The 27,126-nt window shown below is 43.2% G+C and overlaps 2 protein-coding genes across 4 annotated transcripts in view; one reads left to right on the plus strand and one right to left on the minus strand.

The window, feature by feature from the left end:
- EEIG2 (EEIG family member 2) overlaps positions 1-8,159 on the plus strand; it is a 59,873-nt gene extending 51,714 nt beyond the window's left edge. For all 3 annotated transcript variants that reach the window (XM_056139163.1, XM_056139164.1, XM_056139165.1), the window contains 4 exons: positions 76-265; positions 372-499; positions 1,439-1,508; positions 5,407-8,159. In XM_056139163.1, coding sequence (XP_055995138.1) covers positions 76-265; positions 372-499; positions 1,439-1,508; positions 5,407-5,449 — 431 coding nt within the window. In that variant the 3' untranslated portion in view covers positions 5,450-8,159. The remainder of the gene's footprint in view (positions 1-75; positions 266-371; positions 500-1,438; positions 1,509-5,406) is intronic.
- A 7,452-nt stretch (positions 8,160-15,611) lies between these two features.
- HENMT1 (HEN methyltransferase 1) lies at positions 15,612-26,596 on the minus strand. Its single transcript, XM_056106550.1, has 7 exons — positions 26,439-26,596; positions 23,679-23,810; positions 21,802-21,914; positions 20,629-20,763; positions 19,122-19,301; positions 17,518-17,695; positions 15,612-16,099 (listed from the first exon to the last, which is right to left on the minus strand). The coding sequence occupies exons 1-7, from the start codon at positions 26,457-26,459 to the stop codon at positions 15,680-15,682; spliced, it is 1,179 nt and encodes a 392-aa protein (XP_055962525.1). The 5' UTR covers positions 26,460-26,596; the 3' UTR covers positions 15,612-15,679.
- Between the last annotated feature and the right edge of the window lie 530 nt (positions 26,597-27,126).

Genomic DNA, 27,126 nt, shown 5'->3' on the forward strand with positions numbered 1-27,126 from the left:
GTGGCGTGGGGAAAGGGGGTCTGAGGGCAGCCTGCTCGGGGTCTGTCTCACATCCAGAGTGACTCTCTCCGGCAGGGTATAGCTCGTGCCACTCCCGGTCATCGAGTTTCTCTGAGCTCTGCCACAGGAGAAATACCTCCGTGGGTAGCACCTCAACAGGAGTTGAAAGTATTCTGGAGCCGTGTGATGAAACGGAGCAAAAAATAGCTGAACCAAGTTTGGATACAGCTGACAGAGAAGACGCAGCCTCAGAAACACTTGCCAGGTATCCTCTTGCTCTTCGTTCAAATGGGGGGAGGGGAAGGGGAACAATTTTGTCTCTTAACACAATAAAAAGGAGGTGGGGGGGGATTGCCTCTTATTTTTCAAAGATGCCCAGTGAAGCAAGACTCTGTAGAATCTCAGCTGAAGCGAGTCGATGATACCAGAGTAGATGCGGATGATATTGTGGAGAAAATACTACAAAGTCAGGACTTCAGCCTGGATTCCAGTGCGGAAGGTTGGTTGACAGCCTTTGAAGACCTAGAGATGAATTTAATCCAAGGGTGGGCGATCCATGCATGGGCAGTCCACGCAGTAAGGAAGCAGAACGGGATGATGCTGATTGTAGTCAAATTAGATTTCCTCACCGTAAAAATATGACATTGGGGCTAGAGAGATAGTGCTACAGATAAGGTGCTTGCCTTGCATGCAACCAACCCAGGTTCAATTCCCTTGAGCCTGCCAGGGGTGATTTCTGAGTGCAGAGCCAGGAATTACCCCTGTGCATTGCTGGGGACCCCCCCCCAAAAAATATATATATATACAACATTAACTTTGCAGCTGTTTTGTTCCTTTTATAAAGGGAAAATTCATCAGATCGTTATAAAAGACCTAAATGCTCTTTATTTTTGAAGTTTGTGCCAGTATCTGCTATGTGTATGTATCTAATGATGACCATACACATCTGCTTTGTCACGACTGGACATATGTCCTTCAAAACACTATTAATTTGGAAGGTTTAGCAGTAGTGTGGAAATGATAGAGAAGAGCAGAATTCTTCAGTCTCTCCTTTGCATTTTCACTGAAGCTGAAAATTTACATGCCTCCAATTTGAAAGGTATAATTACTCATGCTGGCATGAATAGAAAGCAGTTAACAATGGATTTAGTTTCATTATGTAGTTTGTTGTAAAGAGAAAAAATAAAAACCTTGTAGAAATTCATGGGGAAAGCTGCCTCCTTGACTCAGTTTTAAGGAAAATGGCTTTAGAAAAGTTGATGAAAAGAGTTTTTTTAATTGCCTGTTTAAAAACGTTTGTAGTTTTGGGTGTTTTTTTTTTAGTTTTTTAATTTTCTTTAAGAAAGCTAAAACGTCAGATGTGAAATGTATAATGTGAATATTATTTGACAATCTAATGGTTATTCCTATAACAAATATCTTAAACGTGTATTTCCAGAGGAAGGACTGAGGTTATTTGTGGGCCCTGGGGGAAGTACGACCTTTGGCAATCACCATCTTCCGAACAGGTATGTGGTTCAAGCCGTAGCTCATTGAAATAAAGAATATTCTGGATTTTTCTTTGTCTTTTTGGTTTGGGGGCCACAAACCCTGGCGGTGCTCAGGGCTTCCTCCTGGCTCCGTTCTCTGGGATCATCCTGATGGGGTTGAGGGGACCATATGGTGCCAGAGATCAAACCCAGGTCGACCCTGTGCGAGGTAAGCACCCTACTTGCTGTACTTTTGCTCTAGCCCTGGATTTCTCTTTTAAGGTTCGTGAGTTAAATATGATGGTTATAATTAAGCAGAGAATAGCAATATATATTGGTGGTTTTATATATATATATATATATATATATATATATATATATATTAGCTGGGCTGGAGCAATAGCACAGCGGTACGGCGTTTGCCTTGCATGTGGCCAGCCCAGCAGAGCTGGGTTCGGTTCCTCCACCCCTCTCGAAGAGCCTGGCAAGCTACCAAGAGTATCTCGCCCACATGGCAAAGCCTGGCAAGCTACCCTTGACGTATTCAATATGCCAAACACGGTAACAGCAGGTCTCACGATGCGAGATTACTGGACCTGCTTGAGCAAATCGATGAACAACAGGAGAACAGTAGTAGTAGTAGTAGTAGTAGTAGTAGTAGTAGCAGTAGTAGTAGTATATATATGTATATATATTAGCTATACTAATATATATACTAGTATAGCTAATATATATACTAACACTGTAGCACTGTCCTCCCATTGTTCGTCGATTTGCTCCAGCGGGCACCAGTAACATCTCCATTTGTGAGACTTGTTGCTACTGTTTTGGGCATATCGAATATGCCACAGGGAGCTTGCCAGGCTCTGCTGTGTGGGCGGGATACTCTCAGTAGCTTGCCAGGCTCTCCGAGAGAGACGGAGGAATCAAACCCAAGTCGGCTGCATGCAAGGCAAACGCCCTACCCACTGTGCTATCACTATATATATTACTGGTTCCATAAGGAGAACTGCAGCTCGTAGCCTAACACTTCATTTTCCTTGCTCGAGCGGGCCCAGTAACGTCTCCATTGGAGATTTTGTTGTTACTGTGTTTGGCATATCGAGTACCTCACGGGGAGCTTGCCAGGCTCTGCCGTGCGGGCGAGATACTCTCGGTAGCTTGCCGGGCTCTCCGAGAGGGGCGGAGGAATCAAACTCGGGCCGGCCATGTTGGCCGCGTGCAAGGCAAATGCCCTTCCGCTGTGCTATCGCTCCAGCCATCCTTCAGGGATGGCTTTCACCATCCTTTGTCCCTCACCATCCTTCTCGCTGTGCTATCAAAATTGCCTGATTACCAGGATAAGACAAGTTTTATTTATTTTCTATAAGCGAAGCGGGATTTGACCTAAATCCCTTCATATTTCCGAGGGGAACTTGCAGTTTGCAAGGAAGTTTAAGAGATGTCATCTCCAATGGGCTAGAGAGATAGTACAGCAAGTGGGTGCTGGCCTTGCACGCGGCCAACCTGGATTCAATCCCTGGCATCCTGGTCTACTGAATACCACCAGGAGTGATTCCTGAGCACCACCGGGTACGGCCCAAAAACCAAAAAAGAGTCATCTCCAAGGACAGCTGTGGAGAGTTTTAAGCACTTTGGCAGTGGTGAAAGTGCAATAAATTTGTACATCAGAAGCATAAACGTTAGCACTGTTGTAACCATACTACCTAAGCTACAATTTATTTTTTAAAATTTTTTAAAAGAAGTCAGTGTGGGGGTTGGAGTGATAGCACAGCAGGTAGGGCATTTGCCTTGCTTGTGGCCAACTGAGTTTGATTCCCAGCATCCCATGTGGTCCCCTGAGCACTGCCAGGAGTATTTCCTGAATTCAAAGCCAGGAATAATCCCTGTACATCACCAGGTGTGACCCAAAAAGAAAAAAAAAATCAATGTGATCTCAGGGCTGGCGACGGGGGTATTACTCAAAAGACTGAACCACATGTTTTACACATTCAATCACCCCTTAAATCCCTAGCCCTTGGCTCAAGCACCAAACCAAGAGTAGCCCCTTGTGGTCTTCTCCAAGTGGCCTCTCCCTGGCTGAAGAAGGGGAGAGTGCTTTAGGGGGATAGCGAACAATCCAAACCAAACTAGTGAAGAAATAAGCTCCTCTTCCAGATCATTTTCCTTTTAAATCTACATTATACAGATATAACTCACAAGACAGACTATGTCAAATGACATCTGGACATGTTCATACTCTGGTCTCATGAAGGGACTTCTCAAGATAGCACAGTTGTGATATGACTGGAAACTGTCCTCCGTTAAGCTCAGGGCAAGACCTGAGCTTCCAGAGTCAGTATTGATACTCTTTGATGAGACTGATCTTAGTATGTATGTATGTCTGGTTTTTGGTTTTGGTTTTTTGGTTGTTTTTTTTTTTTATGGGGGAGGGGAGAATTGTTTTTGTTTTTGCTTTTTGTTTAGTACGTGTGTATATGTGTATGTGGGATGGAAGGGGGTTGTTTGTGCGTTTTGGGGGAGGTTTGGTTGTTTTTGTTTTGGGGGTTTTGGGTTTTTTTTTTTTTTTTTTTTTTTTTTTTGCTTTTTGGACCACATGCAGAAGAGCTCAGATACTGCCTCCAACTCACTGTTGGAGATTGCTCTTGGTGATGGTCAGGAAACAATGTGATACTGGGAATTGAACCCTGACTTCCTTGTAAAGTATGCACTGCAGCCTATCAGTTCTCTCTCTGATCCCTGGTATGTATATGTATACACACTTAACAGATAACTAAGTTATCCAGATAACTTTCATAGCGATAAGCTATGTTGCTATCATATACCCCCTTCTTTGATGTAATGCGGTCCCTAATCTCGGTGATGCTCTTCCCAGAAAATGACAGGGCAGTTAATATGACAATATCAGATAAATCTGAATCGAGAAACATACTATAAGATAACATGCCAGTGCTCTACAAAAGATATCAAGGTTTAGGAAAACAGATTGAGAAACTGTTAACAGATCAAGGAGACATGTTGCCTAAATGTAGTGTCCCAGGAACAAAGAAGATCATTAGTAGAAAGACAGGTGAAATACAGACAAGGCCTTATTTGATTAATCACATTGTGCTAATGTTGATCTCTTAAATTTTGACAAACTTAAGTTTTGATAAACAGGTACCATTGTCTTATGTAAGGTGCTAATATCCAGGGAAGCTGAAACATCTGCAAGAGTTCTATATTGTCTGCAACTTTTCTATCCAAAATTGCAAAGCTTTTGTGGGGGCTAGGGAGTTGGGAGGAGGGGAGGTAAAGGACCCCACAAACAATGGTGCCAGGGACTTGCTTACTCATGGCTCTGTGCTCGGTTGCTTAGGGAACTATATGCTCTGTGGAGGAATCGAACAGGTCAGCTGTGTGTTTAAGGTTAAACACCTTAACCCTTATCCGGTCTGCCCCAACAACTCTTTTTGTTTTGTTTTTAAGTTTGTCTCTGTGTCTTGATAGGGTTTGAATTTTTAAGATTATTAGATTATTGTGAAAATGAGCATGAGAGTACCAGGGACAAATGAGATATATGAACTAGAGATATTTAACACGGAAAGTGTTTCCTGTCCTGTCATCAAGCCTGGTGGTAATCATCTCTATTAGAGATCGAGGGGCCGCAGCCATAGCACAGCGGGTAGGGCATTTGCCTTGCACGTAACCGACCCGAATTCAATCATTCAATCCCTGGCATCCTATATGGTCCCCCAAGCACCGCCAGGAGTAATTCCTGAGTGCAGAGCTTGGAGCATCACTGGGTGTCACCCAAAGAGAGAGAGAGAGAGAGAGAGAGAGAGAGAGAGAGATTAGAGATCATCGAGTGTCTCTGACATGGTTGAGGGGCACGGTCAACTAGAGCGACTTCAAGAGCAACAGCTCAGAATGTTTGTTTTTTCCCCTGCCCTTTCAGAGTGGGGTCTGGAGCTTATGAACAAGTTGTGATTAAACGCTAGGAATCAAGATCATGAGCCAAAGCTTCATTAAGCCATGACAGCTGAGTTCTGGAGGCACATGTTTCGAGCACTTGGGAGACCGTGAACCCTGCACGTCAGGGGGAGCTGACGCTGAGTGATCGGAAGTGCCCCACTCTTCACCTGCGCCCACGTGGAAGAGTGCTGCCATTCAGCCACGTGCTGTGTGCGTGGAAGCTTCCGGAGGCCCTGCATGTGATAAGGAAGACCCTGCTGTTTCTTGTAGAAAGAAAGCGGTGACCCACCCACTGGAGCTCTGATTGTTTACTTTTACATTCAAGAGACAATAAATGGATATCATTTAAACCCTCTAACTTCTGTTCAGATAGTTGTATGCTTCCTCCCAAGGAAACCTTCCATATAATGATACCTACAGTATTCTACTAAGTTTATTAACTCTCTTTGATGCCGTAATTGATATATGGGTAAAGTGTTAATGCTGCAGTTTTAAACACATAAAATGCTTAATAAGTCTACGTGTATCCATTGTAAATCAAGTGACAAGTGTGTTTTAAGTTCGAAATACGTGAGTGGGCACGATGCCAGTACTATACAGCATGTGTCGTGAAGTGTTAATAGTAGATGAGCAGCAGAACTCCCACTAGTGGTCTGTAAGACATTCGAGATACATTTGATATTTGGTGTGTTGGGCTACGTAAGGCGTCCTGGTATCAGAGCTGGTTTAACTACATGAATAACATCAGTCAGTTTCTGGAGTCAGATTTTAGAATAACAGAACTGCGATATGCTCAGAAACAAAGCCTGTTCCCTGGGAGCTAAGACTTACTTGGAACTAAAAATCATTCCAAGGAGTAGGAGGCAGGGACCTGCTACTTGATACGGCCAGTCAGGTGGGTGCTTTTCACTTTCGCTCCCTGTGATCAGATACGACGTTTTCTTAGAAGTTAGTAGTGTTGAGGCAAGAATAGACTATACCATGCATCAACTAGAGCTTTTTTAAGGCTCTCTGATCTGGATCCAGTTTCACAGCACAGCAGATAAACCTTAGAGATTTTCTAGTCTTTCATGACAGTTTGTGTGGAAGCTGTTTTCTTTAAATGAGTTGATAAAAATGTAAATTCTATTTTAAAAAATCAGTAATTCCTACTCCTTTCAAATCCATATCTGAGAAATGTAACGTTAAACTACAGTTGCTTTGGTCTACGTGTTCTCAGGTTGGCAAAATAAAGGAGGAAATATCTTTTTTAAGAAGACATTATTTTAATACCCAAATTTAGAGATTTGGAAAGAAATCTTACCAGTTCATGATTAGGGTTATTTTTTTAATCTTTCAAGAACTAAGCTTTCCAAATGAATTCAGTACTACTTTTCCAGATAGATGCTGAGATTTTTTAAAAGATGGCACTCGTTTAAAAAATACCTTGGTGAGAGGGTTTATGAGTCATTTAGCTATGCTTCTTAAAATTCGTTTTGAAGGAAAAAGTTGGCTTAAACATTTAGTCTCATCAGGGGACATATTAAATCTTAAAGACCTGCTGTCGAACTGGTCCACTCAGTATATATTATGGAAAAACAAAGATTTTAAAAGTGATATGAAGATACTGTTTAAGAGATATTTATTATGTCTTAAAACATATTTTTCTATTTTCCAAATATTATTTGAGGCTCTATTTTTTTGGTGCTTCTGCAAATGGTTTTGCAGCTTTTCAAGAGATAATAAAAATAAGGTTGTATGCAGGGTTTAGTGAGGACATTCTCAGTTACATCGAAGGTCCCTCAGTCAGGACACCACACCTATCTTACAGGTGTTTTTGACCTAATGCCTTTAAACTTTAGCAGCTGCCAGATATATCTTCATTTATGAAAATATAACATGCATTTAAATAAATAGGAACATTGCTTAGGGATCAAAAGGAAAAGATGGCATGTCCTTTGTAGTTCATGGGAGTTTGGATTAATTTTACTGTTTTTTTTTGTATTCCACCAACATACTGGACAATCAGAATTTCATTACAGTCCTTTGAAAATATTTGTGAACGGTTGCCTCAATGTCTACCCTAGTTTCTGCTTTTTATTTTCTTAAAACGTGAACTATTAATATCTTCACCATACTGCTGTTGAAAAAGATAATCTGAGTATTAAAGACCAAGTCTACTTTTGGTCCTCTTTTGAGTTGAGGGAAATAAATTGGAAAAAAGATTCGGTTAGCTGATTTTAAATATTAAAAGTCATATATCAAATTACCCAATCTTGGAAAATTTGCAGGTATATGTTATGTTGATTTCCCTTTTCTAATTCTAGCCTCAAGAAGATTAATGTATTTTCAGGTTATCTTCTTTTGCAAACAGGAATTAATAGGTTGCTTGGGGGAAATCCATAGACTAGTGGAGAGCCCACACTCTGTCCAGTGGAAAGCCCACTTCTGTGACTGAGCCAGTCACTGAGACCAGGAAGGATGTGAAGGATAGTAAGGCACAAAGCCCGAGGTTACCAACTCACACATAGGTGACTGACACCTTCAAAAACCTCTGAATTCAGACCACTGCTTATAACCTGAGAAAGTTCTGATCAGAAATCGAACATCTGCCCTTCCATCTCCCATTCTAGCAAAATACTCTATCCCAGTAACCAGATCCACATTTCTAGATTCTTATATTTGGGTGATTTTTTATTTTGATTTTGGTGGGAGGGTTTGCATGAAAAGTGGGGACCAGAAAGGTCATTTGTTGCTTTTAAAAAGAAGAAAATCCCAACTTGTACCAATCCAAACTTACTCAAATTTGAGTAGCCATAGGTTTCAGTAAATTAAAACATCCAGAAATACTTTAGATGATGTGATTTCCATACTAACTAGATCACTTTGCAAGCTCAAACTGGCTATGTGATTTAAAGTGAGAAAATCCAGTATAATACTCTGAGCAAAAACGGGGCTCTTGTGATGGGGTTTTATTTTATTTTAAACTGGGCAGTTCATAAATTAACCTTAGTCAATTCTCTTAAATGGTACATTATATGAACATAATCAAGTCCTATATATAGTTGAAACTGTGTTATGCCACTATTCATTGGTTGGCTTAGGTACTCTGCTTAATGTTAATAGATGGGATGTTAAAGATATGAAGTCTAAAAATTTAAAGGATGAAAAATATGTGCTTATTAACCATGTAAAGACTGCTCTGGAAATAAAGGCCTTATTAGTCCCTTATATATATGTGACTGTTTATAATATTATAACAGTGTAATTTAAATGTCTGAGTGGTCGCTAGCAATTCCCCATTGTTAAGAAGTTGAAATTTTAATTTACACAGTATACCCTGCACTTGCAGATTTTTGTATTCATCTTGTATATATGAAAGTTTTATGTGTATGTATCTCTTATGTATAACAAAGAAAATTCTCTGATATTTGTTGACCAAATCCTATCTAGAGAAACACATTCAGTTTTCTTTTTTTTAAATACAGTTTTGGGAGGATACCCTTCCTTTCTCATCCTCTGGAAGGTTCATACAATTGTGAGTAACCTTGCAAATGTTTATCAAAAAACTTATTGAAGTGATTCCATCAGTATTCTGTTCTAATGCTTGGGGAATGACCTTCATTTTTGTGTATGTTTTAACTGTAAAACTATAAATCCAAGAAACATTTCCTTTTTTATTTTAAAAAATTTTTATTGTAAAGCATTTGTAATAATGTAATGGTGAATCTTATACACATTCAATAAATCATATCTTAAAGTTTACAATGTTGTACATACCTTAAAATTTTAGTTAAGATTCTTGGCTAAAGGAGCCGAAGGCAATAATGCAGTAATAATGTGTGCTTTACATGTTTGAGACCCTGGTTTGACCCCGGAGACTGTGGGGCTCCTTGAATACCACTGAGAGTTCTGGAGGTTCCCCAGTGTCACTGGGTGAGGCCCCCGTGCCCCTAAGTACTTTTGGGGTGTTCCTGCTGGTCTTTACCACTGTAGGACCCTTAGTCTGGGTTACCACTGAGCTTTATGCATTGAACCCTTCACCTGGAGAGATCCCAGGGCCCCCTAAGACTGCTTGGGAGTTTTCCATCCCTCCCCCAAAAAAATACTGTAAAAATTAATGCCCAGCATAACCTTCTCTAAGGCTTTCATTTTCTTTCTCACTAAGTGGTTGAGCACAGACTCCAGTACCTCTGGTGAAAGACAGTTCTGTGAACTGAGGCAGTCCGTGCAGTGACCTGGTTGCACAGCACACCTAAATCTGAATTCAAACTCCCCTCTGGACGTATTCTAACACAAGATAAAGATGTTTCAGTAAGTGGGCCAGAGCAGTAACACCTTCCACCTAGCCAACCCAGGTTCCATCCCAGATGCCACATGAGTCCCCCCACCCAAGTCTTCTCACATGTGATCCCTGAGTACAGCCAAGGTATGGCCCAAAAACCAAATAATACAATAATAATGTCATCAAGTATTTCAGCTTGTGACAGTTCATGAGATAATACTAGGAAACATGCCATATAGGGGACACTTGGCATTGTTTTGTTTGGGGGTTAGAGTTTTTTTCCGTTATGTTTTTTATTGAGTTAAAACATTACATGACTGTGAATGTTTTATGGGTAGTTTTATGCCTTTTTTGTGATATCTTGAATTCATTTTCTCATCATTCTGGAGGCCAGAGTCTGAAAGAACATCAGTAGTCCATATTCCAGCTTGTAATAGATGCCAGATATTTTTAATACATAATACATTGGCTTATCCATTCACAACATCCTGAAATTTCAGGGTTTTAGCGTTGCACTTATTTTTTCGGTGTTTTTTTGGGGGGTCACACCCTGCAGTGCTAAGACTAACTCCTGGCACTGCACTCAGGGATCACTCCAGGTAGCAGTTGGGGGGGGGGTGCACATGGGATGCCGGGGATTGAACCCAGGTCAGCTTCGTACAAGACAAGTGCCTTAACCGCTGTACTATCTCTTCGGCCCCAAAGCTTTGCACTTTTAGGTGTAATGTCACCCCCAGCAACAAAGTTCCAGTGTCACCACCCCACCAGAAAGCCCCCTTTGCTATTTCTTGCTAGTCCTTTTCCATTTTCATAGTTTTCATCAAGTATAGAAGTAGTTTTTTTCTAACCAGTTAGGAATGTGTAGCTTTTTTTTTTTTTTTTGATTAGGGTTGGTTGGTTGGTTGGTTGGTTGGTTGGTTTTTTCGTTGGTTGGTTGGTTTGGGGCCAGCTCAGTGCTTACTCTTGCTTTTGCCCTCAGGGGTCACTCCTGGTGGGGCCTCAGGGACTATATATGGTGGGCCTGCTCAAGGCTCTGCTAGCCCTGTTTTGTTTTGGTTTTGCCCAGTATGTGTCTAAGGGAGTGCATTTACAAAGTGGGGAAGTCTGCCACCTTGTGGCACTGAGGTTCTGGGATTCTGTTCTGATCTCCCTCTTAAAATACTTGCAAAAAAAGCCTGAGACATTGCATATGCAATGCCATTAAGTAAGGAAAAATTGTTTTACTTGGCTGGGATTAATGTATGACCTATATATTCAGTTCTGTGAGCATTCCTAATGGGGAGTCTGGAAGTCAGAAGAGAAACCAAACAGTAGGGGGAAAAGACAGCCAATAAATGAATCTACTGCTGGTTCATGGATGAGATGTGGAAACGATATCTGGGAAAGATAATGAAAGACCCGATTTCTGCTGAGGTCACAGCAAACAGGATGAACTGGAGCAGATGGAAAGAACTGCCATTCAGGTCAAGAATGCAAACTGAAGAACTGGAGAGATAGCACAGTGGGCAGGGCACCGACCTTGCACACAGCCGACTGGAGTTCAATTCCCAGCATTCCATATGGTCCCCAGAACACTGCCAGGAGTAATTCTGAGTGAAGACCAGGAGTAACCTCAAACCAAAAGAGGCCCAAGTGATAGTACAGCAGGCAAGGTGTTTGCCTTGCACACGTCTGACCCAGGTTCATTCCTTGGCAGCATATACAGTCCCTCAAGTTCCATCAGGAGTAATCTATGAGCATTGCCAGGTGGGGCTCCAAAACTCGAAAAAGAAAAATCAAGTTGATGGGGATATTAAGAGCCCGACAGAGGGGCTGGGAGATAGTTCAGGTGGTAGAGCACACCCAGGATGCGCAAGGCCCTGGGTTTGGTCCCTAATGCCACACTCCCCACCCCAACCTCCAGCACAATTGTGCATCGTGCCCAGAGACCCCCAGCACTGCTGGGCCTGTGAGAGCACTGTTCTGCCAGACCAGGGAGCACAAGGAGTGACGAGCACTGCTGAGAGGCCAGGCTGTCGCCAGGAAGAAGTTAAAATTACACAGGCAGAGGCACTAACAGCTTATTTTGAAATGATGAAAGGTGTGGCGCTCCATGTCTCGAGGCTTCAAAAACTAATTGCAAAGAAATGACTTCAACACTTATTTGTGAGTCCTATCAGCTTGTTTTCTAGGTTCCAGCAATTCTTCCAAGTGCTCCCAATTTCCGGAAATCCTCAGAGATGTACATTAGCTAGGAGTTGGCGAGCCAGCAGCACCGGGCATGCTCTGTTCAAATGCTCGAGGCCCTGGCGACCTGTCAACAACAACAATCTCCTTGGGGTTCTGTCGGCACCTAAACTCAGCAAGATGATTTTGCTTGGGGTTCTTTGAGGATCACTGGCAGAGCTGAGAGCTTGTGTGGCAGTGAGCGAGTTAGGGGTAAGGGGCTAGACTCAGAGGTGTAACATTAGAGGCTACTCCCACCTCTGAACTCTGGGCTTGGTCCTATACTTACTGGGGCGGGGTGGGTGGGTGGGGAAGTCTTTGGGACCAGGGATTAAACCTGGGCTCCAGCATGCAAAGCTTTCTCTGGAGCTCTCTGTCCACTGTCTGAGAGTGAGACTGTCGCCAAGCTGCTTATGGGAAGGTCGGGAGTAAGAGGTAGGGAGAGAGAAGGGCTGCGAGGAGTGAGAACTCTCAGGGAGGAAGGAGGTGGGGCTGTCACTGAGAGATGTTTGTGAATCTTCTGGAAATGTTGCAGGGGCAGCATTTCACACTTTCAGTTGGACAGAAGCTAAGCATAGAGTGTTGGAAAAATGAAGCTTCTTGGAAAAATTCAGAAGGATTTTGAAATCATCCAGACCATGGGAATACAAATCTGGGGCAAATTTTTCTCAGTGGTCACAAGTCAGGGATGTTCCACTTGGTACTCCCAGGTACCTGCAACAGCGATTTCTCACCTACTCCGGTAATGAGAACTTTCTCTCCCCCCCAAAAATTGTGCATGTTGAAACTGACCTCCAACAGAACCCAATTTTTCCTTCCTTTCAGAGCAGTTTAATTTTGGAGAGAAAAAAATAATCTTACACTTTGGTTCTTTAGGACTCTATATTCACAAAACTGTGGCACATCCAGGTAATTATCCTAAAAACCAAAAGGCCACTACTTCTTGCAAAACTAGAATTTACTTATAGCTAACTGGGAAGCAACAGAAAAAAATCCTTAGATACATCTCTAGATAGTAAAATGTGGAGGTTGAGGGAAAGAAGGGACAGAGATGGAGTAAAAAGATAGAAAGAAATATTATTTTCATCCTTAGAATCATCTGAATTGTTCGCATGAACCTGTCCTTCTTTACCTTAACTTCTATTAGATTAAGTGGTAGAACTGGCAAGCATGAGATCCCGGTTTTGATCCCCAATGTCACAAACCCTCACCTCAACTATATTAAGACAAGTGTTCTGTGAAACACATGTGTAATTATAATAAAGTTCTGGGGAGAAAAAAAAAACATGGCAGGGCCAGAGAGACAGAAAGAGAGAGAATACAACAGTTAAGGCACTTGCTTTACCTGTGACCAACCCAGGTTCAGTCCCTGTGCCACATATAATTGTCCACGCATTGTCAGGAGAGATCCAGAACACCATGGCTGTGGCCCAGAAACAAAATAATAAATCATAGAAAATACCGTTTATATAAAATAATACTCAACAATGAACCTTCTAGAAATGGCAGGCAGAGCCACTGTCTCTTCAAGCGCAGCAAAGTAAGGGGAGGCTGAAGCATTCAGAGGGCTGGTCAGTATTTAAAAGTGTGTTTACTTTTAATTCTAGATAGTACTGAAATGTCTTAATTTTTACAACAACTTGCTTTTGTTATTTAAAATGCTTAGGTGGTTGTAGAAAAAGAAACTTGCCATTTGTAAATTGGGAAAGTTGTAGTTTAGGGGAAGATGTGTGAGGGTTGTTGGTTGCTGAAGGGATATATGGGAAGGAGCAAGATTTCAAATATACCTGTGGCCAGAAATACTTTTTTTAAAAAGGCAACGAAAGGACCTGCAAACTCAGGTCAAAATCTGACAGCCCTTTTGGCCAGATGTTTTATCCTATCCTGGTCACAGCTGCTTCTCCACACTGCAGCTCCTGTCACTCCCTAGCCCTAAAAGCAGAGTATTTGTTGGACTCTTGGTTTGCAGCACTAATGAACCGTATAGTACACAAAGAAAAGTCTGTATCAGGTAGACCGTGATGAGCTCACATGATTTGCATTTGGGGGGGAGAGGGGCAGGGCTTGAGGAAAAGCATGCTCCTTCATTGTGATGCAGGATGCTCATTTATGAGTTTCCAGAAGAGAAGTGAAGTGTGTTAGAGAAAGACAGGAGAAAGCACTAGCTAGCCTTGGCTGGAAATCTTGGTTCTACCATAGGAAAGCAACATAGAAGAGGCAGCCCTCGGATAAAAATTGTAAAGAGGCCTGGAAGGCCTGGAAAAATAATGACAGAGCAGGATTGGTTTTTTTTTTTTTTTGCTTTTGCTTTTTTGGGGTTTTTAAAATTTTTTTTTGGCTGGGGAGGTGGGGGTAGGAGATAAGGGAGAATGAAATATATCTTAATCATATGCATTCAGGAGGGGGAAAAGGTCAGTGTGAGACCCAGGCAGATCGGATGAAGCTATCCGATTTTGCGATGAACATTACATTCCTTCCCAGAATCCCTTCTTTTGCACACCACTCTCACGAAATCCACCATCACCCACCTAATTCTTGGCCCTGCAAAGTTTAATTTGATAGTGGGTCACTGGGAGACCTTTCCCAAGCACCTGCTCTGCACACAGCCCAGTCTGTGTGAGGACAATCCTTTTGCGGCACAGACATTCGAGGCAGGGGACCACCCAGAAGTGGGAGCACAACCTGATCCTTTCTAGTAAGGAGGGGCTAGGAGACCCCTGCTGGGCTTCACCAGGAGCTTCAGTGTTGCACAGCGTCTTGCCACCAACAACACCGAACAGCGGGCACACACCCTCCTGTCCCTGCTCTCTCGGCTCTGCTTTAGAACATGCAGGTGGAAATTACAACTCAGACATTTGGCCCCAGAGGTTCTTGCCAAGTACAGCACCACCACAAGATGGGTCTTGGTTCCTTTGTTGGTAGAGGTGCCACACTAGGTCAGCTCTGATTACATCCAGGTCCCACAGAGTTATGTCTCCTGGAGACCAGCTCTGCCACCCCAATTCCAATCAGAAGCTCCTGAGAAAAGGATGAAAAGAAAACAATGCTCAACAAACAGGGCCCTGTTTATGCAAACGGGGACATCTAACTCATTCACCACCTGTGGCCTGCTTTGCATGTCTTTTCAGGCTTAGTATCACAGGTTAGAATGTAACCAACAGAAACAGAAAATTCTAGAAAGAGTGGTGTTGTTTCAGTGTTAGACCCAAAGGCCTTACACAAGAGGCAAGTTCTCAGCCTATGAGCCCCAGCCCCCTAGGAAGACTTCAAAGTAACCCTTCCCCCCCCCTTTGTAAAAGGTTTTAAATTGCTATTTGTGATTCAATTTTCTTTAAAAAAAAAAAGGGGGGGGGATTGGGGTTTTTTTTTTTAGCTTTTTGGGTCACACCCGGCGATGCACAGGGGTGACTTCTGGCTTTGCACTCAGGAATCACTCCTGGCAGTGCTCAGGGGACCATATGGGATGCTGGGAATCGAACCCGGGTCGGCTAGCATGCAAGGCAAACACCCTATCCACTGTGCTATCAGTCCAGCCCCCCAAAAACAGTTGTTTAATGTCACATTCAACATAGTCACATTCAACACATGCTAAAACACAGGAAACACAGTAACCAAACACGTTATGAACAAGTTCTATCTACCATTTCCCCCGCCCCCACCAAAAGCATATTTTTCCAAAACAAAGTAATAACTAAGTTAGGTGAGCAGCTAACCTCAAAATCAAAAGTGACCTGAATGGTGCCTACACAGAAAGTGTCAATTCCTGAATTTCAGGAAGCCAGGGCTGTCAGTAACTCTCCTCCTCATCGAGCAGGTCCACCTTCACGGCAGAGCCGTCACTGTTCAACCCGACTGAGCCAGCCAGGAGCGCTTTCAGCACCTCGATGTTATCGCACAAGCGGTTCACCTTGGGATAAGCAAAGAGTCTTTCCAGAGGCACGTAGAATTTGTTTCCTACGCAGAAAGGTTCAGGGGACTTCTCTATGTTGTTCTTCTCCGCCTCTGTGAAGACCGGTCCCAAGAGCTTGAAGCAGGCACGTGAGAGGCCAGTGTCTTTGGACTTATCACCAAATTCCCCTTCATCCTGCGGTTTCAGGCTTTGGACAAACGTACGTTTCATGCTTTGGACTTCTCGGAACACTTCATTCGTCAACACAAGCTGGCGGAATCGTTTTTGCTGCAAACTTGGGTAGATGGCTGTAAAAACCTGATGGGAGGGCAAACCAAAGAGCTGAAATTATTTCAGATTGGGAGAAATTTCAAGATCATCAGGAGTTTTATCCACATTAAGAATTAACTGGGGGAGGGCCGGAGTGATAGCACAACGGTGAGGGTGTGCTATTGCCTTGCATGTGGCCGATTCCCAGCATCCCATATGGTTCCCCAAGCACCACCAGGAGTAATTCCTGAGTGCATGAGCCAGGAGTAGCCCCTGTGCATCGCCGGGTATGACCCCAAAAGCAAAAAAATAAAATAAAAATAAAAAAGAATTAACTGGGCCCAGGCAGTGGAGAGAGAACTCAACGGGCTAAGCGTACATTCTGGGGGCAGGAGGCAGGGTTCAGTCCTTGGCACCTTCAGGAGCATTGCCAGTTGCAGCCCCTTTCCTCACCACCACCAAAAAAGTCAATTTACTAGGGCAAGGGATGTGGGTCAGCACATGTTTTGCATGGATGAGACCTGGGTTCGATCCTCAGCATTGAAAAAATAATTTTTTAGCTTAAAAAAGAATTGGGGCTGGAGAGACAGAATAGTAGGTAGGGCATCTGCCTTGCATACAGCCAGCCCAGGTTCTATACCCAGCACCCCATCTGGTCTCCTGAGTCCACCAGCAGTGATTCTGAACACAGAGTCAGGTAAAAGTCCTGAAAACAGCCGAGTGTGGCCCCAAAACAGTAAAAACTGGTGAGGAAGGCAGCATAAGGGCCTCAATGGGGAAGGACTCAACCCCAACATGAGCACGCCAACATGAGCACCAGGTATGGTCCCCAACCACCTTCAGATAAAGCATTAACTGTCTGTACCTATGTCAAAACTCTCACCTACGTCAAAATGGCCCCATTTCCATGGGAGTCAAATCACTGCCCACAGACATTTACGATCTGATTTGCTTTCAAAAGTCTAATGATCCAAGTCTCCCAGCCATGCGCCTACCCACGTTATACACCCACATCCCTAAGTTGGCATGAGAGAGTAAATAAAAAAAACAAAGATCACTGAAAGGGAAAGGTTTTTTTTCCTTTCCCTTAAGCCCCCCCACCTCCACCCCACCCTAAGTCAAAAGTCTGAGAAGCTTGGAGGCTCACTTCTGCCAATTAGGGGTAATGGGCTGTGAAGGAACCATGAGTGGTTTTCCTTCCTACTCTCCTGCCCCCAGCTGACGCCAACAGATCACTCCCATGGCACAAGGAGTGCAGTGGCTCCAGCCTCCAGGCTCCCCTTCTTCCTCAGATGCTCTTAGATGCGCTGGCTGGGCCTCAAGAGCCGTGGGAGACCAACTCTGACCATGGTTGGGGGCAAGAAGGCTTCTCAAACCCTCAAATTAATCTCTCCAATGGGGGTTTCTCTCCCTCCCCCCCAATGCAGGCGCCCCTCCTCAGGGGCCACCTCACAAAGGATACTCACAGCTTTATAAGTAAGTTCACCATGCTGCTCAGATTGGCACAGAGTGGTTGACTTGGTGCAGTTTTTCCGGAAGATTCCTATCTGGGTACAGTACCCAACCTCCTCAGCTCCCGCGGGGGGCTCCCCCACACCAGTAAACTCCACCGAGTAATTGTAGAGGTTTGCCACGTCTAAAGCCCTGAAATCCAAAGGAAGAGAGAAATTCTTTTTCTTCCAAACTTAGAACTAATGCAGTGCTAACTAAAACACATCCAGCAACAGAGCAGAATGCACCTGCACGCAACACACACAACACAATGAACTAAACAACTTCTGTTGCAAATTCCCTGACTACCACATCATGCCATAGGATGGCATTTGCTTAGTTCTGTGAGAAGTTTGAAGGCAACAACACTGTTGGCATGAACAGGTAGACAGAGGGCAGAGGGAAGCTATAGAGCAGATGGAGGCAGCAACCCCAGTTCCTGGAGGCTGGAAATGTGTTCAAATCCCGGAGTGGAGAAACGGCAATTAGAATAAAATAATTTCATTAATAATTTTTATTGAATTTCGTTGGCATAAAATAATTTCAGCAATGCCTGGATACTAAAAAAAGTTCTTTGTAGGACTTTTTTTATTGAACATCCATGAGATATACCATTACAAAGCTTTCATGGTTAGGTTTCAGTCATACAGGGATCCAACATCCATCCCTCCACCAGTGCACATTTCTCACACCAATGTCCCCTGTTTCCCTTCCACCAAACCACAACACCAAGCCCCAGCCTGCCTTTATGGCAGGCACTTTTCTTTTTTTTTTATCTTTCCTTTTGTGCATTACAGGGACTAAGATGTCAATGCGTTTGTTCAGGGTGTTCAGTATTTTTATTAGGAATAGCTGAAGTAGCTGTTTTAACTTTGTGCCACATTTGGAGGTGTGGACACGATTGCCAAGGCTTCCAGAAGTAGAGGAAGGTGGGGAGAGGTAGCCCATCCTGACCCCAAAAATGCCTGACGATTTCAGTCACAAAACCCACATACCCAGATTATATCTTGGCGAGGCCCATCCTGAGATGGTGGAGTCTGGCTGGGGGCATGATGGCAATTTTGGACTGTGGGAGCAAGTGGCTGCCAGGGGTTCTTATGAGTGGGTACCAGGCTGACCTGCCCCACCCCTCTGATTTACCCTGGTCTGTTCAGCCTTGTGCAGGTCCGAGATTAACTGCAGCTTTTTTTTGTACATAATGCATGTATTCTGATGTATGCATGCATATACATAAAATGCATATACACGTATATAAATATCTTTTTTTTGCCTTTTTTAAAATTTTTATTAGTGAGAGATCATGTCTGTAGGTCTATAACTGCAGCTTTTGATCTCTTTCAAGATGTATTTATTTATCTCTGAAGCAAAGCCAACAAATGAGTTTGTATAGCTGAGCCAGGAGTGGTTTGTGTGTGTGGCTCCCACAAACCTAATTTTTGGCCGTTTAATTTCTTGGTCCTGAATTGCTGGGGTCTGGCCTGTTGGAGGGAGCCATGCCCTGTTGCAGGATTTTTAATTCCACTGGGTTCCCCTAGAACAAACAAATAAACAAACAAACAAAAAACACTTGTGAACGTACCAGGTCTGAAACTGCATTCTGCTCCACTCAAATTTGTGGTCAGAATCTCTTAGGGTCACTGTCGGAAACAGGGGGTTGAACTCAGAATTGGGTGTGCTGATGACAACCATCGCTGGAGACAGGTACCCAAATACAACTTTGGGAAACCTGGCCAGGTCTCCGGAATCCAAATGTTCTATTCTAAAATGGTTAAGGGAAAGATGTCAGAGGGGCTGACTTCACTTGCAACCTGAATTGATCTGGCAGAGTAATTCCTCTCTCTGCATTCATATGCCCCATCTTTGAATACATAAGAGACCTAAAAACACTTAGAAATTTCACCTACCCCACTAAGATCTTTTGAAGTGCTCTCCAAACCTTACGATCAGTACCGCTAACAAAGTGATAGAGCACATGCCTGCCTTATACAATGCACCCGTACACATGATGCACCAGGATATACGATCAGTGGCAGCATCCACAGTGAGGAAACAGACAAACCCAGAACGAGGGTTATCCTACAAGGCAATTAGCAAATATTCTTCAGAAATACTTAGGGCAAATAAGGGAGCAAAGAACTGAGCAGTCCTGGTCCGGATGAAAGGAAACCAGGCAGAGGGTCCAGGATTAAAGGTCTTTCTTGGATTCTATCTCCGAAACACCCCCTTCTCCCTAACCAACACGACCAGATATGGCCCTGATGGTCCCTAAGCACTGCCAGGTATGTCCCCACAACAGGAGCAAAAATAATAACAGAATAAAAAATTAAGGATATATTACAGCTCAAGGCACCATGTGATGTGGAATCATTTGAAAGGGCATTAAAATTTTTAAATTGCTACGAAAGGACTTAATTGACCAACAGTTGCAGACTGAGGAGAGCTAGGACTAGATGGCAGTATGGATCTGTGCTGTTTCCTGACAGGATTACATGGTGGTTATTATTTTTAATTCATAAATAACGAATTAATAAGTAATCAATGTGATGAATGGTATAGGGCAGAGAAAGATGCTCTGGCAGGAAATATTCCTGAATTTTTCTTTTTGGGGTTTATACTTGACAGTGCCCGGGGTCCATGTGGTGACTGGGGTAAAGGTTGGAGTGCACATGTCCAAAGCAAGTGCTCAAGTCCTGGGCTAAGCATCTCTAGGCAAAGGAAACCCATTGATCAAAATGCTACGATGACGATCTTGAAAGAGAGATAACATAGAATGGTGTAAAAGGCTGGAATGATAGTACAGCAGGTAAGGCACCTGCCTTCATGTTGCCAACCTGGGTTTGATCCTCAGGATCCCATATGGCCCCCTGAGCACCTCCAGAAATAATTCCTGAGTGCAGAGCCAGGAATAACCCCTGAGTATCATGGGGTTGGTTACCCCCCCAAAAAAATCCAGTTAATTCTAATTGACAAGAAATCATCTTTACAAATAAGAACTAAGATCATAGTTAAAATTTATACTCGAGATATAATCTACTATGACTAACTCATTCTGACGTTTCAAATAAATGTATATACTAAATACTTACAATTCAATACATGTTATTAAATCAAATCCAACCAAACGAGAATCTTTCTCTACTGCGGAACCGTGATACAAGGTAATCGTCAAATTCAGATCTCGAGGACTTAGAAAATCCCCCATGAAAGGAGACAACTTACTCCTGCAAAGGAATCATTGAAGAAGAAACACTTTTAACACGATGTTTGTGAGAACTCTCTATCTCCAGAATCCTGACCCTCCAATAATTATCTTCCATTTACTATAGTCAGCTGGACTCTGCCTGTCTTCCATGACTCAGTGCATCAGCTCATACGACCCTGTGTCAGATCAATGAGTAACAAGAAACAAACTTTATCTGATACTATTCTTATTTATAATACATTTGGTCCCCGAGCTCACTTTAGATCTGTGTTTTGCCAACTCTGGTTTGTTGGGGCAGGGGTGAGGGGGAGAGAGTTGTTTGTTTTTGTTTTGGAGGAACACACCAGCAGTGCTTTGGGGAAATCATGCAGTGCCAGGGATTGAACCTAGGGTCTCTACATGCAAAGCCTGAGGCTCAGTCCGTTGAGCCATTTCCCCCTCCCCTCCTATTTGTGTTAGAAGAAATCTTGAAATATACATATAATTGTGGAATTATAATATAACTAGAGACACACAGAAGGACAGACAGACATGAATAAAGAGCTGCTGTGGTTCAAACTGAGAGGCCTGAAGCCTCTACCCCAGTTCTCTGAGCCCCCTGTCAAAAATATAATGGTATCCAGCATTAATTGGGTTCTGCCACCTGAAGTTTAATTTTTTAAGGTGTAGCCATTACAGTTATTTAATTGAGGCCCTATATTTCTACAATGGAAGAAAAATAGGTTTACTGGGGCCAGAGTGATATCACAGTGGGTAATGCACTAGTCTTGTGCAGGACCCACCTGGGCTTGATCCCTGGCACTCCATATGGCAACCTGAGCACAGAGCCATGAATAAGCCCTGAGCACCATTGGGTGTGACTGCTAAACACCCTCCACAAAAAAAGAGGTATTTTATTTACCATGTACACAGACAATCAGGATTATGGCAAATATTTATTTCATGAGCTTGAAGCACTCAATCTTTCAAAAGCTACATAAAAGAATACTTCCAACTGGGATTACTAATGCCACAGGTTTGGGATTAATGCATAACTACTTCAGAAAATAGAAATTACCCTTTCCATTGCAATTTATCTTCATCGATATCTACTCCAACCAGCAGTTCAATGCAACTGTGGAATTTTAGCAGCCATATGAGTGAAGTGTCACCACAGCCCAAGTCAGCAACCTAGCAACGAGATAGAGGTTGGTTATTTCAAAGATATTTATAGCCAGAGAAAACAAGTATGATCAAAACATTTTTTTCTGCACTCAGGGATCACTCCTGGCCAATGTTCAGGGAATTACATGAGATGCCAAGGATGGAACTCAGGTTACCTGCATGCAAGGCAAAAGCCCTACCCTTGGTGCTATCACTGGCCCCCAAAGACAAGTTTCTGTGTTTACCTCCATAAGTTTATCACACAACAGTCATTTGACCAAATTCTAGACCAAATGAAATAAAATATAATACTAAATTCTCAGCTGCCCCCGACCCCCTGCAAAAAAAATCCAAAGCCTAAAACAAACCTCCCCAAAAACTCCATTCTAGATGTTTTCATTGATTGCTGGTGCTTCAAGCCACCAGAGATATAAATAAGTAACTGCAACACTGTAGAGACACAAGTAGCTCTGTGATTAAGAAAACCTTTAACCAAGGTTACCCAAGTCTTGAAAGTCAAGGAGAAAAATCAGCTTTTTGGAAACCCAACTTATCTGCATCCAGACCATCCAACTCACAGTTTTTAGTTGCCAAGCATCTACCACCAGATGTGTATGCATACTGTATGAATTCTATGAACTCACCACTGTCCTCTGAAGCCAGCGTGGTGGGCCACTAACTTCTCATCTAAAAGAAGCACTGTGGGAGGCCAGGGAATAGTACAGAGAGGAGAGCACTTGCCTTGCCAGCAGCTGCCCTGGTTTGATCCCTGGCATTCCATATGGTTTACTGAGCCCACCAGGAGTGATTCCTGAATGCAGAGCCAGAAGCAACCCCAGAGCACTGCCAGAAGTATCCCCCTCTACACACACTCACAAAATAACAAAAACAAAAAAGAACCACTGTAGCCCCAGGCTGGTTCATCTTAAATTCTGATTTACCTCTTTAAAACTGTGGAGAGGATCATCTCCAATGTGAAACACCAAGTTTATCTTCACATCTGAAATTGTTGGTTTGGAATTCTCCCTGAGTGCTACATTCTAGGTGGAGAGGTTAAAGGAACCCACCTACGCTTTGTGTCCCCTGGAAGTTCCTCCACCAGACCCACCATGCCGCCAGGGACTCCCAGACATTGCCTTGAATAACCATTCTAGTTACCAGTTCCAGTCACTGACTGGAACAAAATGCTGGTTAGCCTAACTCTGGGCAGTCTTCCTTCTTGCCCCTGGCCCCCTGTACTCTGGAGTCCTCCACAGGAGGAAAGGAAGCCGACCTTCTTCAAGCATTGGTCCCAGAAAATTGACCATTGACAAGGCAACATTTTCTACTACCTAATCCTACCAACCTCCTCTCTCACTTCCCCTGACCGAGTTCAGTCTAGCCTCAATTAGTCCTCTCTATCAAGAAAAACCCCTTTCTAGGGCCAGGAGAGAGAGAGGGAGAGTAGGTAAGGCACTTGCCTTGCACACAGCCAACCTGGGTTTGATTAGTAGCACTACATAGCCTCCCCAGAGCACCAAGCACCACCAGGAGTGATCCCTGAGGGCAGAGCCAGGTGAAAATCCTGAGTACCACTGGGTGTGGCCCAAAACCAAAGGAAAGGAACAAGAGAAAAACCATTTCTGTGCAACTCTTGGGACATATGTAGATCTTATGGGCAGCAAAATCTCTATTGGAATAATCCTTTTCCTGCTTTCAGAACTCTTTCTCAACAGTCTCTGCTCACCAGATTCTTATTGAGATTTTTTTTGTTTTATCTTTTAATCATTAAACGTTTGGGAAGATACATACCTTCTTGGGTTTATGTTGATTCACTAGATTTTTAACAAAATAGTACCGCTGTCTGTATAATGGAGGTTTAAACTCAATCACCTTCTTGCCAGCGGCTTCTTCTTCAAAATTACAATCGGTCACATTATTACACTGAAAGTTTACAAACAAGAAAAGGTTCTAAATCAAGTAGAGCTTCGGGAAATAAATCATGAAGAACAGCACTCTCTCCCCCTCCACTCTGAAGAACACGGTTGGCCCTTCAAGCCCCACTGCATCCAGTCACTGGGGGTAGGATGAGGATGAGGGAGGAGCACCACATTACCTTCACAGGGCACCTGAGCTTCCCTCACACTGTTTATTAACAGTTTAACAAGATGCCCCCTAAAGCTTAGAGTCAGCTGAGGAAGGATGATTTAGGGATGCATGCGTTTAAAAAAAAACAACGATAAATCGCCAAGCTACAAGAAACCAACCATTCATAGAAGGAACTGCCAAGGCCTGTGGTTTAGCAGGCTGGAAACAAACCATTGACCTTCCCCGCCTTTCAAATCGGTTACACACCTCTACCTGGATCCTGTCCATCTCTGGGCTGCCGCAATCAGTTTTAGCAAGAATTTTACTGTTTAGAAAGAATTCCCCTTTACTTCAAATCCAATTGCTCACTCCTTACCTTTGATATCTGGTTACTCTGACCCACTTTTATCAGGTACTCCCATACCTTGCAGTCTCCACTTTAATACCTTCTCCACTTTAATACCTTCTCATCCTGATTCTGCCCGTATAACACAGACTGCCCCCCAACCCCGAGCTGTTCCTGTTAATTCTAAAAGTAAATCCAATCTTTCCTAGCTGCAATATTCTTCTTTTCTTTTCTTTTTTTCTTTTTGGGTCACAACCAGCAATGCTCAGGGGTTAATCCTGGCTCTGCACTCAAGAATTACTCCTGGGGGCTGGAGTGATAGCACAGCAGGTAGGACGGTTTGCCTTGCACGCGGCCAACCCGGGTTTGATTCCCAGCACCCCATATGGTTCCCTGAGCACCGCCAGAAGTAATTCCTGAGCGCAGAGCCAGGAGTAACCCCTGTGCACCGTCAGGTGTGACCCAAAAACCCCCCAAAAAAATACTCCTGGTGGTGGTTGGGGGACCATATGGGATGCTAGGAATTGAACCCGGGTCAGCTGCATGCAAGGCAAATACCCTACCCACTATGCTGTCGCTCCAGCCCCAACTGCAATACTCTTATTGCAACAGGCCTAGATCTTCCTTTGTAAATTTTATTACCTGTTACCTGTCCTACCGTTGTTCATCGATTTGCTCTAGTGGGCCCAGTAACGTCTCCAATTTGAGACTTCTTGTTACTGTGTTTAGCATAGGGCTGGAGCAATAGCACAGCGGGAAGGGCATTCGCCTTGCAATAGTCAACATGACTGGCCCGAGTTCGATTCCTCCGCCCCTCTCGGAGAGCCCAACAAGTTACTGAGAGTATCTCTCTCGAAGGGCAAAGCCTGGCAAGCTACCCATGATGTAGTCGACATGCCAAACACAATAACAATTGTCACCACGGAGATGTTACTGGGCCCGCTCAAGCAAATCGATGAACAACGGGGAGGACAGTGTTTGGCATATTGAATATTTTATTAATAAAATATTTTTACAAATGTAAGAATTTTTATTTAGACCTCACAGGGGAAAAAAAGGAATATTAGTAATCTGCAATGGCTGTTACTGCTGTTCCTAAAAGCAGTGCTAAAGGTAGAGTCCAGCCCCAATATATTTTAGCCCAAAACAGTGCTATGCAATAGAAATAAAATATATGCCAAACATGCAACTTGTAATTATTGCCTAATTTTAGTGTTTAAGGTGCAATTATTTAATATTTATCCCCACATATCTCAATCTCATCTCCAGATGAAATCTGTATGTATTTGTATTCTTGATTTTCATATTACATGTCTTTTAAATTTCAGTGTATTTTACATTTAAGTCTCTCAATTCCAAATGTTTCATCACAAATACTGGACCTGGACTTAGGTTTCAAATCATTTACATTTGAAAAGTAGATTCACATATTCAAGCTATTCCAAACATAATCAAAACTTTGCTATTAAATTGGGTCTCTGCTTTTAAATGATAATAAAGTGCAAGTTCACTGTCTCTACAGCCCTAGCCCATTTCAAATGTACCGCAGTGACGTGTAATAAGTGGCAAGTGAAGGGTAGCTCAGTCCGAAACTACAACCTAGCTACCACAAATGGGATTTTTAAGCCCAGTCATCTTCCTTCATTAACTTCTGAGCAATGCAGACTCATTGGCCAGATCCCAGCCCTCCTCATACAAAACATTTAGACACAGAAAAATGTCCAGATGGAAAAAAAAAAAACTTTAAAATAGAAAAACAGGGCCAGAGCAATAGCACAACAGATACAGCTTTGCCTTATACGCAGCTGACTCTGGTGCAATATCTGGCACCACATATGGTCCCCTGGGCCCACCAGGAGTGAGTGCTGAGTGCTGAGTGCTGCCAGGTGTAGCCCCACAAACTTAAAAAATAAAACAAAGTTAGAACAACACATTTGAATGTTTTTTAGATTTTACCACTTAAAATATCAATTGGTGATTTAAATATTTTTACTTTATATGCACCAAATGTGGAATTTTATCTATTTATACACTAGCTCAACCAATAGGTGGGAAATGCTAGGGTCTAAATATATTTGACCTGACAGTAAATCTCACAAATTAGCTCTTCAGACGCAGATAGTTTAGAAGAGACTTACCTCTAAGTCGCTTTGTTCCATTTTGTTTCCAGGAGTCGCTGAAACAAAAATGCAGATGTATCCTACTGGCTCTATGAGTAGCACCCACTGGACTGTAAATACAACACATCAATTTTTTAGAAGAGGCGGCTGGACTAAAAACCTGCATGAAATCAGTAAGGACGAGGGCGTGTGAGCTTTCTCCCTTTTCTCTACACGCTCCTTTAACTCACAGAATGAATTCAGTTAAATATTGTTCCACGCGTGGCAAACAAGCTCAGAAGCCCCAAGTTGATTCGTGACCGCGCCAAATGCAATGCACCAATGCACGAATATCCATGAATACCCGTTGTTCTTTCCGTTCAGGGGTTCGTTTTGTTTGATACAAACTAACCAATTTGTACCCACCTAACCAATTCTCTCGGTTGTGACTAGTTCAGCAAAGTCTTTGACGTCACTCAATTTGTTTTCACTTGTCAAAACAAACCAAAAACAGTGGGGGTGGAGGTGAGTGGGCGGGAGGGGCGGAAGTGTCCTAAATAAGTAAGAGAAAGAGGCTTCAGCTCCTGGGCAAATTCCCCGACGGGCTGGGGTGGGAATCTGGGCTTTCTATTGCACACAAACTTGTGGTCAAAAGTACGCAGCGCGTGGCCCGCGCGTACGGCTGCGAGGTCTCGGGCCAGCACGCAGCATCCTTTACCTGCAAATG

The sequence above is a fragment of the Sorex fumeus genome, unplaced genomic scaffold (assembly GCF_029834395.1).
Source record: "Sorex fumeus unplaced genomic scaffold, SorFum_2.1 ptg000131l, whole genome shotgun sequence".
NCBI lineage: Eukaryota > Metazoa > Chordata > Mammalia > Eulipotyphla > Soricidae > Sorex > Sorex fumeus.